The 16,832-nt window shown below is 45.2% G+C and overlaps 1 protein-coding gene across 47 annotated transcripts in view; it reads right to left on the bottom strand.

The window, feature by feature from the left end:
* Window positions 1-309: 309 nt before the first annotated feature.
* LDB3 (LIM domain binding 3) overlaps window positions 310-16,832 on the bottom strand; it is a 144,834-nt gene continuing 128,311 nt past the window's right edge. For 34 of the 47 annotated variants that reach the window (XM_083614672.1, XM_083614665.1, XM_083614668.1 and 31 more), the window contains 5 exons: window positions 12,176-12,497; window positions 8,751-8,931; window positions 6,605-6,725; window positions 6,125-6,240; window positions 310-5,238 (listed from right to left, as the gene is read on the bottom strand). In XM_083614672.1, the coding sequence (XP_083470798.1) occupies window positions 5,149-5,238; window positions 6,125-6,240; window positions 6,605-6,725; window positions 8,751-8,931; window positions 12,176-12,497 (830 nt within the window). In that variant the 3' untranslated portion in view covers window positions 310-5,148. Of the gene's footprint in view, window positions 5,239-6,124; window positions 6,241-6,604; window positions 7,436-7,872; window positions 8,932-12,175; window positions 12,498-16,832 lie in introns of all 47 variants that reach the window. The other 13 variants (XM_083614687.1, XM_083614677.1, XM_083614700.1 and 10 more) reach the window with 2 other exon arrangements.

Genomic DNA, 16,832 nt, shown 5'->3' with positions numbered 1-16,832 from the left:
AGTCAATGTTAACCATAGCTTAGTGGTACAGGCAAGCCCAGACCTCCTCTTTAAATATGTTTAAGGAGCTGTCAACCACCCAAAGGCTACACAGCCATGAATGAAAAGGGGCAAAAAATCCAAATACCTCAGCATTTTGGTTAATGTTAACCAAGTTGTAATGTTATGTGTGAACCTATGTATCTCAGAACTACTTTTCATAAAACAGTTGAAAACAGAAGATGGCTTTTTTAATGAGAGTATTCCTGGCTGATAAATTTTCTTTCATTCTCTATAAAGTTGAGAAAGAATTTTCACAGCGTTGGGTCCTTTTTCTTTTTTCTTTTGAAGGGTGCAGAATATTTTATTTGTGTTGGCACATATAATCCATGCAAAGTATATTCACTCACACCTCACAAATCACACATTACAATGAACATCTGAAATAAAAACCTAGGTGTTCAAAACCAAACCCATATGTAAAAGTAAGGTCACTTGTGGTGTCAAATCAATATTTCCATACATTTTAAAAAAGCAAGATGCATAGTGTGATTGCTGCAGAGACCAAATCACTGAGCTGCAAATGCTAATAACTTTCATTTTTTTACAAAATATCAGCACCTATTACCAGGCCTTCCTATTTAAAATTACGTGACCTAGCAGCAGATGCTGTTTTTTAGTTACTGCTGCAGCATCCATGTTACTGAATACAGAGCGAGCTTTGAAATAAATATTTCATCCAAGCTACTGACCGCTGAAGGACCAAACCTGTGCCATTTGCTTGTGTGTATTGGTTTTATTTTTGTAAACTTGATTTTTAGCATGCAGTGGTAAATTACATGAAATGCTTTTCTGAATGTCTATGACTTATGCAACATGTATTGTCCTTGAGGCAAACAGATTAAAAGCCAACTACAAAGGGGTTGCAAATCCAGATGGAAGGTTTGCCATGTGATTCAACAGGATGTGGATTGCACCCAGAAAGTTTTAAATAGATATTGGTGAGTTTCAACTTTAGAAAAAATAAAAGTTATAGTGTTTACTTAAATATCATTTGATATAATTTATCAAATCCCCTAAAATGATTTAATGCAACTTTCACCATTTGGTCATTCACAGGTACAGTATTTGACTTCTAGGAATAAAAGAAGCAAAAATAATCACCACTCTTGCTAGTGAAACAAAACAGGAACAAAATTATTTTAGTAGGTAATAGTTACAGGTCACAAAGACGGTGAACAGCTGAACCTGCCTAGTGTTTTCCTTCCCTCAGCAGTTAATTTTCTACTTGACTATAGGCCCTACTCTGTATTACACATTCATATTCTTTTTCTTAAAAAGAGTGGTCTTGGTGGGGCAGATATGTGAGATACTACTAAAAGTTAACTCTTTGATGCTAGATACATTTACTGAGCAGTAAGAGCCACTGCAGATGTTACTTTCAGGCAGGCATGGCCAAACTTGGCCCTCCAGATGTTTTGGGACTACAACTCCCATCATCCCTAGCTAACGGGACCGGTGGTCAGGGATGATGGGAATTGTAGTCCCAAAGAATCTGGAGGGCCAAGTTTGGCCATGCCTGCTCAGGGCTTTGCATGTGAGAATTATTTATTTATACCCCACATTTTCCTGTCTGACAGATAAAACAGGAACAAGATAAATGGATAATGAAAATGGCTGACTTGCATGAGTCATGCAACATGGAAAGAAAAAACCCCCGTGGGAGATCTTATCCCCTTATCTGCAATGGTTTTCTAGTCGCAGAAAGGCAGCCGCAATCTCCCATTTGTGCCCTCCTGTATTCTACTACTCATTTGTGCAGAGCAGCTATTTCTGCAGGTAAACTAGTTACAGCAACACCTGCCCTGGCTCTGAGCAGCCACCAGCATCAATGGAACCCTTTTCAAGTTAAACGTGTTTAGGGTCACACTCTACAACTACCACCTAAACATGCAGAGACTTCTGGCAGAGACGTATACAATAGGGTATTTAAATAATGGCAGGATTGTGGCAGGAAACAAGGGGGCAAATGTACCTACCACTTAGGAACAGCGGAGCAGGTGAGAGATGCTCACCCTTGTGGTTTTAGTCATCCAAATGTTACTGGAAGAGCATGGGATCCAGTCGCGGGGCAGCAACAGCAATGCTACCCCTGCAACTTAAGAATGGGCCCTAAGTGACAACTGAGTGATTAATGACAGAGTTGTCACAGTGCAGTCAACCCATGATCTATTGTAGGGTTTGTCATTCTGTTGTGAAGCAATAAATGTGGCTCATTGTCATTTTATTGGTAGAAAGTGCCCGCCAGAGATAATCTGAAGTGGAAAAAAGAGCAATGTGATAATTGAGTCCTATTTGTGCGTGGTTGACTTCTCAGATCACAGAAAGTTTCACTGCCACCAACTATTCTAATTGTCTCCGGTTCATAAGATGTAAAGAGAAAACCAGCATGACTCGTATATAATTTTTTTTTAAAAAAAAAGTTTGACTAAAATGCTAGAGATTCTTTTAAAAGAATAATTAACCACACAGTTCTGCAGTCCTTGTTAAAATGACAAGACCAAGAATAATTAAAGTGCTGTACTTGCATATATTCTGGAGGTCAGATATGCTTAACTATCCAACATAGAGACTGAGGAAAAGGAGCAAAATGTTGCATACAAAAACATTAACCTTGTGGTTTGTCCTCCAGTCTAAGGAAAGGGGAAAATCAGGGCAGGATCCTGCCAAAGTTGAGCACCTTTAAGTCAAATTGATTTCAACCAGATAGCAAAGCATATGCTAAACCAGGGTTTCCTAAAACTTGGGTCTCCAGCTGTCTTGGGACTACAGCTCCCATCATTCCTAGCTAGCAGGTGGCTAGTGGTCAGGGATGATGGGAATTGTAGTCCAAAAACAGCTGGAGACCCAAGTTTGGGAAACTCTGTGCTGAACATTCTCCTGCAGAAATCAAAAGTGGTCTTAAAAATGCATTTCATAACTTATTTCCTTTAAAAAGGCATAGTGTTTGAGAGCAAGATAAAGCAGGTCCCCCCCCCCCAATTTTTTCACATCTAGTAAATAATAAAACACTACTTAAAAGGGGGTGCTATTTAAATACTCAATAGTCCAATAGTCAACATCCTTAAAATCAGATGGTTCTTTTCCCTTTTCATGAATGCTAAGTATGTGTTACTATAACCTTCAATTCCAAAGCTATTTACTGGAGGGTACAACACTGGGATGATTTCAAAGTAAATGGCTTCAGATTATGACCATTTTGTGCACTCAGATGTTCCTAACACTGACATACTCCTTCCATGCCTAGATCACAGATTAGGATGCTCCTCTGAGTAGACAGTTGCTTGATACTAACTGCTTAAATATCCAAACCTACAGACGGAATAAATACATGCTGCCAATCTCAATAATATAAAAGCTACAATAAGTATACTTGTTCAGATATTGTGCATGATTTGTTCAAAAGGCGTTACACTAATACTACTCTAATTTCCAAAAGCTTCGTTTTCTTGCAGCAGCAAACACAATCACACTTCAGAGGTGACGTTATCTAAGAATCTAATCACAGTTAGAACTGAGCATGCAGGTCATTCCGGGCTGCCCTGTGAACAGTATCAGTTTTAGCAGAAATAAGGGTTTGAATTGCCTCTGGCTGCTCTGGACTCCATTGTCCTTTTGGGAGCTGAGATTACACTATCTGTTTTCCCTGCACCCATAAGATGAGAGGACAAGCAAGAGGAAATCTTTCTCAGCTACACAGAGAAATACAGAGCAGATCCTCTCCAGGCTTTCCTCTTTCCTTATGTAGCAGCAGACTGGGGAAAACCGGTTCCCTTGTGATGCTCTGAATGAGGTAATCAGCTAAAACTCTTTAATGCTATATGCTCTCTGTTGCTTCTCCTCTTCTCAACAGGAATTATAGTTAACCAGCTTATTTCCTCCCCGCTCGCTTGCTCCCTCCCCCTACCAACCACCCCAACAGACAATCCTTCGTATATATCCAGAGCCTTGTGGCGACAGCTTCTCTGTAGCTCTATCCCACTGGATTGCTTCATGCATGTGAACACCGTAACAACTTGGGCAAAGCTGACTGCGTGGTTTTCCCTCCTTCCCTCGCATGATCGCTACCCAAATGCCACTCTCCTTTCTGGCGGGAAGACTCATGCAATGAGCCCTGTACATGTGGTTGCGGTGTAGGCACGCATCTGTCATGGACATAGCATCACACTGAAATGGCTACCGTGCAAATTCAGGTATGGGCAAAATAGGCCTGAGCTTACTCCACACTCTATCCCAACTAATATCAGGGCCAATTCACAGTCATGGCAGCAAGGAAGCTGCTGCCCCAAGGTGGTCTTGTGTCGCTCCAACAATGCAATGAGATGCATGGGAACCCAGGATGTGGCTTATTTCCATTCAAGTATTCACCAGCTGGGAGGGAGCACAATGCTCATGCAAGGAAAAGACCACATCTCTGGTCCCGCCTTCCAGGATTCCTCCATATTCAGTTACCAGGCTCATGTGGAACTGCATATACTAGAAGGAAGACAGTTCCACATCCGTGTGATGAAGTGTGGACATGCCCTTTGCTGTGTTCTGATTGCAAGCCTTGATTACGTTAACCAATGGGGTGTTTTTAGTTAACGCTATGAGGTTCATAAAAGTCATTCTAGAGTCTAAACTGTGTTTGTTTTGTGAGGAACACTCAGTTGGCCTATCACTAGTGACTACAAAAGTTATGCTACGCCTACAATTTTGACACTTTTGAGTTGTAAAGTAATACTAATAATGGTGTTTTTTTTAAAGCACTGTTGTGAAGTATAAGCTTTAAGTATACGGTGCTGAACACACACACTAGAAGATATTCAGTATTTGTAATTTTATGCAACCATTTTATAAATGATCCCCCCCCATTCATTTTGCTCAAACCTTTGCAGCAATGTTTCACTGTCAAGTTCTGAATATTCATTTCCTTTTTTTAAGATGAAGTATGTAGGAGAAAGATCTGCACATAGAAAAAGCAGCTGAATTAAATGTCAGAAGGTTCAAAATTCATTACCTCCCCTGACCCCTCCCGTCCAGGTCATTAGAAATCCATAACAATCTATATTTCATTTGTTGAGCCAACTCCGGAACTTTTCACTTTGCCTTTAGCTTCTAGTTCTTCCTTTAGACATTGATGGCGTGTGCATGCTTCTTGCATAGCGGCTTATCCTTCTTCGAATAAAATGGCTGGCCTTCCAAATTCACATGGCACACCTGAAAATTAAGAATTCAGGGATATTACGTGTAATCAAAGAGGGTGAAATGCAGCATTCAAATTTCACAAGTTCAACAAAATGGCGTGTGAGTCCACCCCTAAGAGAAGAGGAAGAAGAATTTGGACTTGATATCCCGCCTTTCACTTCCCTTAAGACAGGCAAGTTCAAATTTCGCTTTGGGGGCCTAATCCACCCCCTGTGGCAGTTTATTTCCTGGTGTAAAATCCCAATGAAAGGTCAACAACTTTGGGGTAAAATTGTAAAAAAAGGTCAACAACTTCAGTCTTAAAAAAAAGGTCAACCACTTTGGCCAGCCCTCATGCATGTTCACTTCTGGCCCTCTTTGAAAAAAGTTTGGGCACCTCTGCGAAGAAGTCTCAAAGCGGCTCACAATCTCCTTTCCCTTCCTCCTCCACAACAAACACTTTGTGAGGTGAGTGAGGCTGAGAAGTGTGACTAGCCCAAGGTCACCCAGCAGCTGCATGTGGAGGAGCAGGGAAGCGAACCCAGTTCACCAGATTACGAGTCCACCATTCTTAACCACTACACCAGGCTGGCACTAACCTAGGCAACGAGAGATAGGTACACACAAAAGTATAGACAGTGGTGGCAGGTCCTTTAGGGTGTATGGGGCACTGCCCCCCACCTCAGTCTGCCCTCAGGAAGCCCCTATCCGCACCAAGTGAAAAATGCCTTGGAGGTAGAAAACTAGTGCATCAGGAAGAAGACTACCCTAGAACCCTCCTATATAGTGAACCTCCCACCCACTGCAGTCAGAATGCTACAGTCCAGAAAGAAACTGAAGGGCCACAAATTTGCTGCATGGGAAGATTAGCAACAGGAGGACTGCAAAGCCCCAGTATGTTTTGATGCAAGAAACCTACAGCACAAATGAAGCAGGTGTCGTGCCAAGTGTGTCCAAGGGCTTCAATGAACTTGTCTCCTGCTTCAACAGGGAAGTCACACCCATGGCATTTGGTGCTGAACAAGGCCACGTAGTCTAGAAATGGAAACAAAAAACCAACATTTAGAATGCAAAACAGCTAACTTTCTTCCAGATCTGCCGGGTTTATTGTTGCTTGGAATTGCGTTTTTCTGCCTTGCAAACTTGTTCTGGAATGGCTTATTTCTCTCCTTCTGCCACCTATCCAAAACATCTGAGGGCAAATCCATGTGCAAAGTGTGGGCACGATTTCAAACGGGAGAGTTGGGTGGGAGAATAGGCTGGTTATCCCATTCTCTTGGGCAGCCACACATTTGCTTGCATGCAGAGGTTTCCGAAAGAACAGAGGGCTGGGGGAGCATAAGACACTGAGCAACATTGTCCGTAAGATTTCCAGGAGCGTAAGCTGGGTGTGCAATACCTTTCTCACAGTAGGGCTCTCCATCCTCCATATGGAAGAGGCTATTCCCAAATGGCTTCCTGCAGGCAGCACAGACAAAGCAAGTTGTGTGCCAAGTCTGCCGAAGGGCATGCATCACTTCCTGAAAGGCAAGCAGAGTAGCAAATGTATTGTTCACCACTGAAAGGGCATTCACGGAGAGCGAGACAGATGTGTCAGGCCAGGGCAGTGAAGGATAGGAGGACAATATGTTCCTCCTTAACTGGAGAGAAGAAGCCTTGGCCCAAGTGGAGTGGGGAGAGGGCTAAATCCTTCCCTCGCCAAGTGGCTTTCTCCCACAAATCTGCTCTGCCGAATGTTTTGCCACAGCTGACACAGATCTGGAAACTCGGCTGGGGGGCAAATCAGCTGGTAGGAAAGGGGTGTGTGTGGATTAAGCATCTCCCACCCGCCCAAAACTTCTCTACAACACATCTTCCTAGGCCCTATTTCCCCAGAAACAGTGAGTGGGCTTTAAGAGCACAAGGTCAATGTGGCCTACAATCTGAGTTTAAAATAATCAAGTTCCTCCCTCCAGGTTTCGGCATCAGCTCAGATGTCTTTTTTAGATGCGAGAGTACAAGCCTAGGCCGGCACTTTTTATTTTGGGGAGAAAGCCCAGAGCCCCTTAAGCGGATGAGCACAGAACTGCTGTTGCCCCACAGGTGACAATTAAGGTTGGGGCTGTGAGGGGATATTTATGGAGCCCAGAGCCAATGAGACAAGGTCCACTGACAGAGACATAATTTCGTATTTCTGGGATGGGCAAGAGATTTCAGTTATGGACCAAGACCCTGAGCAAGCTTTAGAGACCTGCTTTTGGAAGATTGGAAGAAATTTAAAGATTATTTACAGAAACATTGTAAAATTAATGAATGTTAAAATGATGTCGGAATGAAATTAAGTGGTTTTAGCAGCAATGTTAAAAAGGAGTATGTAAAAATGGATTGTTAACAGGTGAAAATGTAAAGCTATAATATATGAAGATAAAGAATTAAGATAAAAACAAAGAGGGAAAGGATTTGCTGAAGTAACCATTTGAACTGGAATACAAAAAAGGGAGGTGTGAGGAGGTCAGGGAAATAAGTGAATGAAAGGCAAGACATGGAAAGATGGATTTTCTTTTAATTGTTTTTATTTTTGCTGTACTTTGTATTTTTTGTTTCTTTTTTCTATTTTTATTTCTATTTTACTTTTGTAACTCTTTTTGAAACTCTAATAAATATTATTTATTTTTTTTAAAAAGAGACCTGCTTTTGGACAGCAGCCATGAAGGACCCCAGTCTCAACTGGAGCCCAGGCCAGTTTCTTACCAACCCCCTGCTCTGTGGGTGGGGAGGGGGAGAGGGGGGATGACTTTGGGCAGAAATCTGACTTGGCATAGCTTATGGTCCAGCATGGCTGCTTTTCTATCACAATAAAAATAGCCAGGTTAAGTGCACATTTTAGAGAGCGTTTTTAACAAATGAGAGAGAAAAGGGAGAGGGAGAGGGAGAGGGAGAGGGAGAGGGAGAGAGAGAGAGAGAGAGAGAGAGAGAGAGAGAGAACACAGAGTAATTTATGCACCACTCTGGCCACAGCTAATTACATGTCAGGCAATTGTTTAAATGTGCAGGTGGTGCTATAGGAAATGCTTCCTCTTTTCAGCTTTTTAATTCATACTTACACAGATATTATGCAATTTGATCTGATGCTCTGCCCTTTTCGCCTAGCGCCGACAGCCCACCATCATTTAGGTCAGTAGCATGTCTCATTAGTGAGTCACTGTTAGCAAGTTTAATTAACTTTAATGAATGCGTTGCAAAACAACCCAGTAAATGAGCTTAGATTAAGTTATGGAGTTCACAGCAAACAAAATTCAGGTTGCGAACAGAGGCATGTTTGCTTACTGGCTTAAAGAAAAACCCATCAGTCATGGGCAGCCTGTGCTACTTACAACCTGATCAGAAACTGAACCAAATGGAAGCCAAGACAGCACCCTCAGGTTGACAGGCCCAGGAACTGCCTGACAAGTTGCTGGCAAGGTCACAATCCATCCTTTTTGACTGCTACCTTGCGGGCCTAACTCTGCCAGAACTCTGCCACACATCTTCTGCTGGCATTTGGCTGTGTTTGCTTGCAGACTTACCCCCATGATCTTGGTGTGGCATCTGGCACAGGTAGGGGCAAAGAACTGCTCATAGCAACGCTCGCAGTACACACTGTTCTGCTCCTCAACAAAGCCGACGTCAGCCAGTGATGCCTTGCAGTAAGCGCAATAGAACTCCTCGGGATGCCAAGAACGACCCATGGCTACCAGGAAAGGACCCCTGTAAAACACATCCAGCGTTTAAATCTCAGGACAGAAACATCCAAAGATTACAAATGCGAAGGACAGATCCACCTGTATATAACAACCTTGCATTGCTTTTATATCACTTTATTTGCTCTGGCTTTCCCCACTGAATCCTGGGAAATGACAGTTTGATGGGGGTCCTGAAAAACCGCCTCCCAGAGGGGAAGTTGTGTCAGTCTGTTGCAACAAAAAGAGACTTTTTGCACCTTAAAGTCTAATATATTTCTTGTGGCGTAAGTTTTAGCAAGGCCCAAGACTTCTCTTTGGTGGTCTGGCTCTAGGGGCACCAACGGAAGGAAGAGCATCTACACACATGGAGATTGCACTACTTTTCCATTCTCTCGAAAAAGTCAGACTTCCTGCAGCCTAAGAAAAGACAGAAGAACCACAGGGAAAATGCAGAACGACAATGACTGGGTGATGGTGCCATGTAGGTAAAGGTAAAGGGACCCCTGACCATTAGGTCCAGTCGTGGCCGACTCTGGGGTTGCGGCGCTCATCTCGCTTTACTGGCCGAAGGAGCCGGCGTACAGCTTCCGGGTCATGTGGCCAGCATGACTAAGCTGCTTCTGGAGAACCAGAGCAGCGCACGGAAATGCCGTTTACCTTCCCGCCGGAGTGGTACCTATTTATCTACTTGCACTGGTGTGCTTTCGAACTGCTAGGTTGGCAGGAGCAGGGACCGGGCAACAGGAGCTCACCCCGTCGCGGGGATTCGAACCGCCGACCTTCTGATCAGCAAGTCCTAGGCTCTGTGGTTTAATCCACAGCGCCACCCACGTCGGTGATGGTGCCATGTAGATGCCCCTTAAAAAGTGAGTGAACGCATGGCAGTTTCACGCTAGATACTTGGAGCAGGAAAACCCTAAGGTGCCACAACAGCCTTTGCTCAGAATTGTCTGTTAAAATATTGCAAGCATCTCTCCCAAACTAGGATTCCTAAAAGCTGTTGCAAAGAAGGGATCACTTCTAAGTTCAAATCTGTAATGTAGAAATGCCCCAAGCTGAAAAATCTGAATGACGCTGACCTAGTGTTGCTATCAGGAGAATTAGATAAAGTAGGCATAATTAAATATGCTGTTTCTTTATATTCAGCCTTGGATAAGAACAGTTTGTACTCTCAACCAGATAAGTAGAAATGACACCAGCTACATAATATGTTACAGAAATGACACCTTGCTACATAATATGCCCTGCATATGCTTCCACTGTCGTTAGTGATTCTTAAGTGCATATAAGTACCTAGTTTTGAATGCATACCAGCTCTGAAGAGAACATAAGAACAGGGCAGATGGTGATATATTCCTACTGAGTATAGACAATGCATAGATAGTCTTATTCCCCAAAAGTGCTAATAATAATTGTTTGGTTCTCTACCATGCTGGCAGGCTGCTAGATACAGAAGCCTGGAAGAAATTCTACTCCAGTGTGGCCTATACCAGGGGTCAGCAAACTTTTTTAGCAGGGGGGCGGTCCACTGTCCCTCAGACCTGGGGGGGGGCGGACTATATTGGGGGGCGGCAAGGGGGAGGGGAGAGAACAAATTCCTATGTCCCACAAATAACCCAGAGATACATTTTAAATCAAAGGACACATTCTACTCATGTAGAAGCACGCTGATTCCTGGACCATCTGCAGGCCGGATTTAGAAGGTGATTGGGCCAGATCCGGCCCCCAGGCCTTAGTTTGCCTACCCATGGCCTATATGAATTATTATTATTATTATTATTATTATTATTATTATTATTATTTCAATGGCTTCAGCGTGGTTTCCTTTGCAAGGTAAGGAGACTAGTAGCAGCAGCAGCAGCAGCAGCATGAGAAAGGTGATCAATTCCATGGATCACCTTAACAGAGAAGATGTTGTCTGCCTTGCGCATAGAGCTTAGCTTTGGGCAAAATCCAATCAAAATCCCATTGCAACAGTGTGCCCCAAGGCCGAATTTAATCAGAGTGACTAACACCAATTGCCTCTGCAGAAGACAATCTTATTAGGGTGGGGAGTATCCTGACCATAAATGCAGAGTGAAAAAAGGCACAGGAAATTAAAGGCTGTCTAAGAAGGAAGGACACCTTCCCCCAAAAGGTACCACTCTTGCTGCTGGGTCACTTTGCTGCTGAAAATCCCTCCTGCTGACAGCCAGAACCCAGGGTCTGACTCCATCATCTTCCCCTGCTTTTCCTTCACTGCCTCTGGTTTTTGCACCTCTGGGTCCCTGCTTGCTGCTAAGGGTTCAGAAGTCCTTTTCAGGGCTCTCCTTCAGGGCTTGTCCACATGCCCCCTTGTCCCATGCCTATAAAGCATGTGCCTGAGCGGTTTTCTGCTTGTGTCGTGCTTACTAGGAATGGGTCCAAGCAGTTTTGCCTTTGCCCCACCGCTATACCCAAGGAAACCTCCTATTTAGTGCTAAATCGGAGCAGACATCACTCTGGAGAAAACCTGATTGATGCTTGCTCTGATTCAACAGTAAATAGCGGGTTTTTCTGAGGGGGGGGGGAGGAGGTGTGGAGGAGCCCTCTGTTTCTGCTCCTCCAGGATCCTGCTTGCTGAAGCAGAGATCCTTGTTCAAAAGTCCTTTTCAAGGCTGCTTTCCTTCTTCATCCTGCCTGATCCAGGTTTTTCAGTGCACCCCCGTTTTGCTGCCCACCAGGGTGGGAAAGCTAGCTTTATACAGTCCGTTCGACTTCCAAAACATTCAGAAACCAAGGCGCGGCTTCCGATTGGCTGCAGGAAGCTCCTGCAGCCAATCGGAAGCCACGTCGGACATTCAGGTTCCAAAGAATGTTCGCAAACCGAACACTCACTTCCGGGTTTGCAGCGTTTGGGAGCCAAAACATCTGACTCACAAGGCGTTTGTCTTCCGAGGTACAACTGTGCTGTCTTTTGGAGATCCTTCCACTACAGATTGTAGCTGCCACACCAGTTCTATCATCATATCTCTACATGACTGTGTGTTCGACAAGTATTTTAGCCCTTCCTTAAGTCAGCCTTCCACAAAGCTTGTGCTGGCTGCACATGGCCAAGGCCTAGTTTGTGAGTCCAGGGAGAAATAGCAATGTGTCAGCAGCAGCAGCAGCAACAACAACACATCTTTCCTACTGTCTTAAGGGCCAAAGCCCTGCTCAACCTCACAGGAATCCTGGCCCACTGGTCTAAATTGCTCTGCGATGTGATGCTTTCCCATTCCCCCTCCCTCGGAAGAGTCCCACTGGCATACCTGATGATGCTATTACAGTGTCCGCACAGCGGAGTCCGGCTGCTGGCTGGGAAACGCTCAGCCCTCTGAATCGTTCCCCGGGCAACTGCCGGAGCCTGGGAAGAGGCCGGGATGGAAGGAGGCGGGTACGTGGGGGCCGAGGCTGGCGGGGGTGGCACTGGAGCCCCCCGTGGCAGGATATGCTTGGTGACAGTGGTGGTGCTTTTCCCTGGAGCAAACTTCTGGGAGAAGGAGTCGTCCGTGATCCAGGGAGGACGGCTTGAAGGCTCCGCTTGGCTTGGAGCTTGGGTGTGTACAGGCACTGGGGCTGGCGCCGGAGCTGCTGTTTAGGAAAGGAAACAGTGTTCATTCAGCTGCCTTTATTTTCACTATTGCAAGCCGCAGTATTGACCAGAACCTCCTTCAAGCCGCAATGGCCTCAGGTGACCCCAACTGCCGCCCAGCCCATTATCACAAATCAAGTGCTGCGCAGCTGATCCAAGGATATCAGATAAGCCCCTGTCTCTGGAGCCAAATCAACGATAAAAGCCACTGCCGAGTCTCGGTTTGGCTATGATTATCAAGGTCACCTACAGTAACATTGCAGCAGCAGCAGCAGCAAGGTTTTATTCAGGGAGGATGGAGGGAGTAAATACATCCAGTGCATTTGGATAAAGGCAGCATGCTACTGATATATATGCAAACCTGAAGGACTTTTCTTATCCGCAGCAGCAAAATATGGAAAGTCCTTGGGTTGTGGTGGCCTATGGTGCAGTCAGAAGTTAAGACCCATTGTTTCAAGGGGGCTTAATTCAGGTAGGTGGGCAAATGTGTGCGCATGGACGTATATCATTGGAGACTGGTTAGGGTGAAGGTGGAACCTCAGCCAGTCCCCGCCTTCCTGGCTCCTTATTTATATCCAGTCTAGAGTATGGCACTGGCTGTTTTGCTTCCTCCTCCTCCTCAAGTCTCAGTGTTGTCATTATATAACTTGGTAGGGAGGAGGATGGGGGCAAAAGCTTGGATCTGCCTGGCATTGGCTCTGGCGCCACCTACTGGTGGTCTCCCTGTCTTCCACCCAACCAGTTCCAATAGGTGCCAGCCAGCACTGTAGAAAACACACACAAAAAAACAACAACACCTTGGCCAACTGTAATTGAAAAAGGGTGCCAGACATGGGCATAGCCAGGATTTTTGTTGGGGGGGGCAGGCTTTTGTTAGGGGGGCAGAACCTCAGATTTGTATTGATTTGTATTTATTTTCACTGGTTTTTTTGGGGACAGCAGTCTCCCCTGTCTCCCCGCCCTCTTGGCTACATGCATGGTGCCAGCAGCTTTATTCCAATTTGATTCCTCTGAACCAGGCAGAAGCTTTGTGTTCCTGTGCAACCAACAAAACAGCAACTTTTTTCTTCCTCCAGACAGAAACGTGTCTGGGCAAATTCCCCAGAAAGACAGGCTTGCAACTCACAGTTCTCATGCATTGCACTGCATAGTTCTTTTGAATGGAGGACAGCTGCAGGGACTCCCCATTCCCCCCCACCAAGGAATGGAAAGTATTTTTGTCTCCATCATAACACAGTTTCCTGACTCTTACCCCCTCCCCTTAACGTCCCTCTCTACTTCTATTAAAAGCGTTGGGGCTTGCCTTTCTTCCTGAAATGCACTGCCTCCAACCCGACCTCCCTGCTCCCCCCCTCCCCCTATTTGTTGCTGGTTCCCTTCCAAGACTGCTCACTTTTCCATAGTGTGAGCTTGATCTGATCTGCTGGCCACAGCTAAATTCCCTAGTACTTCTTGACGCACAGCTGTGGTATTGTTTGGTGGCTTCCTGACCTCTCCCCTCCCTCCCTCCTTCCCTCCCTCCCTCCTACATACATACATACATACATACATACATCCATGCACACTGATCCATAGGGTCCCTCCTGAAATCCAGCTGCCTTTTGAGAATGCCCCCATTGTGCTGGGCTCTAATATTATGCTCCGCCTTAGGTATAATGCCTCCATTCACAAACAGCTGTAATGCCCAGGGCTTAAAATAGGCAGCAGCAATTAACCCTTTGCAGGCACCAAGGAATCAGGATCTCTTCCTCCCTTCCACTCCATAAAAACATAGGAAGCTGCCTTAAACCGAGTCAGCCCTTGGATCCATCTGCAACTAAGGGAACTAGCAGAGGCCCTGAAGGGTTTTGTACAAGGGGCTCTGCCAGCCTTACCTGGCGCAGTCATTCTATGAATGAACCCTTCCCTCATCTATTGATTAGCCATGCTTTCATTCTCCTTGGACTCTTGCCAGATAGGCATGTGTTTTTATGGGGTGCATTGAACTACGGCCACAGCAGTTCAGTTGCGTTCTGACAACTCACTCCTGGCCGTGCAAATCAAGAGAGCTCAGCTATAGGATCAGCAGATGCCTGTGATGTTGTTTCTTACTGGACTGCCCCACTTCAGGTGGGAGATGCCGGGTGGGGTCATTGTTTTCAAATGCAGCCGCCCTGTGGTCCCTGGGAAGCTCACAAGGCAGGGCAGCGACAGCTCTCCGCTGCTGGTGTCCGTGACACCTGGTAGGCTGCCCCTGAACATGGAAGTTCTATTACACTATCATAGGTAATAGCTGTTGAGATGGCCCTATGCTTTGAGAGAATGTGTCTAATCCTTCTCTAACACCATCTAACCGAGGCACCAGGCTTGATTTCAAAAGCTGCCTTCTGATGATCAGCTTGGACCTCTGGGCAAGAGCCACCTGTCCTCTTCTGCGGCAGCCTGCTGAGCTGGGGTGGGGAGGGAGAAGGGGTGTAGCGGGCAGGGAGGAGAGAGAGAAAAAGAAAAAGAAAAAGAGAGAAGGGCTTGTGTGTGTGTGTGTGTGTGTGTGAGAGAGAGAGAGAGAGAGAGAGAGAGAGAGAGAGAGAGAGAGAGAGTGAGAGAGAATGGGGGTTTTATTAGGAAGGAGAAGGGAGTGAATGTGTGAGTAAGTGAGAGAAGGAGAAAGAGGAAGGGAGGAAGGAAAGAAGGAAAGAAGGAAAGATGACAGTGGCCACTTTTTGCTACATTCGGAACATGTTCTTTTCCTCAAAGAATTCTGGGCACTGCAGTTTGTTAAGGGCTGCTGGGAGCTGTAACTGTGTGTGGAGGAGGGGGGAGTAAACTACAATACCCAGAATTCTTTGAGGGAAACCGTGTGTTTTGTATGCGCTTTAAAGGCACGGTGTGTACATGTGCCAAGTCCGATTCTTGCTCTGTCAATAACAAGCTTGTTTTAGATAAGCATTCTTGACAGGCACCCAATAAAATCTTGTCTCACGCTCTGTTCTTCCTTCTCGCCCATATTTTAAAAACAAAAACCCCTTCTGTTTGGTTTCCCCTCCCCATTTCCCCAGCAGCAACTACAAATATCCCTGCTTCGCAAGCAGGCACCCTCCACCTTAGCTCCAGGCTTCATCTTTTTCATGCGGTAAAGGTAAACAGAGTTTAAAGATATCTGAATCAAATCCCCTGCCTGCCTGCCCCCCATCACAATCACCCCAAGCCCCAGGGCCCTGCTATTTCTGTCTCATGGTATTTATTAAGTCAGTAAAAATTAGAGGGCGATATTTCATCTCTAATTGCCAAGTTCAAAAGCCTCCCACCTCCACGCTCTGTAATTAAACAATGTGATTTTCTTGAGTTGGTAGCGTTCCTGGTTTCCCCTCCCTCCCTGCCATCACCTCCAAGAATCAGTGCTCACTCATTTGAACATGAAATCATACCTATATCTCATTGTGTCATTTATATATACACCACAGTGTGGATCCCCTATCACACATTCAACGTCGGGGGTGGAGGGAGCAGGAGGATCATGGCAGCAGCCCCTGCTCTCCACCCAAGTGTGTTCATTTCAGAGGTGTGCACACAAAGGGTTCCCTTTCCACAGCCACAAACCCTGAAAAAGAAAATCAGGGTTCTGGATCCTGTGAAAACAGCTCTACGTGCATGCAATGTGTGTGTGTGTGTGTGAAGGTTCTCCCTTGGCCTGTGTACATGCTATGCCTTTAGAGCTCATTTGAAACACATTATTTCCCTTAGATTCTCGGCATTGGAGTTTACTTTTCACAATTACATTTCCTAGCAACACTTAAACAAACTATGGAGCCCAGAATTCTCTGAGGGAAAGAATGTACTTTGAAAGTAAAATGCAGACCCTCCAAGCGCACCTATTTCCAGGGACAGTCCTGGATTTACAGAAGCCATCTTGGTTTCTGATTTGATCCTGGAATGTCCCGCTTTTCCTTAGGAGGACCCTGTTTTCACTGGAGATATGTTGGAGGGTATGGAGTTATGTGACCCCCAAGTCAAGGGAAGGTTTTTTAAAAAAATGTTTAATGTTTTATTATGTTTTTATATATGTTGGAAGCCTCCCAGAGTGGCCGGGGCAACCCAGCCGGATGGGCAGGATATAAATAAATAAAAAATTATTATTATTATTATTATTATTATTATTATTATTATGGAAGAGAACGTCCCTATTTTCATCAGAGAAATGTTGGAGGGTATGAGAACGTGCACACAAATATATTTAAAGTGTTTTTAAAAAGGAATGTATTTTAAATGGGGTGAGGGGTGGGACTATCTAAATGGCACTCCTAGTGCGGGAGAAAGAGCCCAACCTTCAGGCCTAGCCTTGACAAACTTTGGTCATC

This window comes from Podarcis filfolensis, assembly GCF_964270895.1.
Source record: "Podarcis filfolensis genome assembly, chromosome: 5".
Classification (NCBI taxonomy): Eukaryota; Metazoa; Chordata; class Lepidosauria; order Squamata; family Lacertidae; genus Podarcis; species Podarcis filfolensis.
The sequence above is the reverse complement of the archived record's forward strand: the minus strand, read 5'-3'. Positions and strand labels throughout refer to the sequence as shown.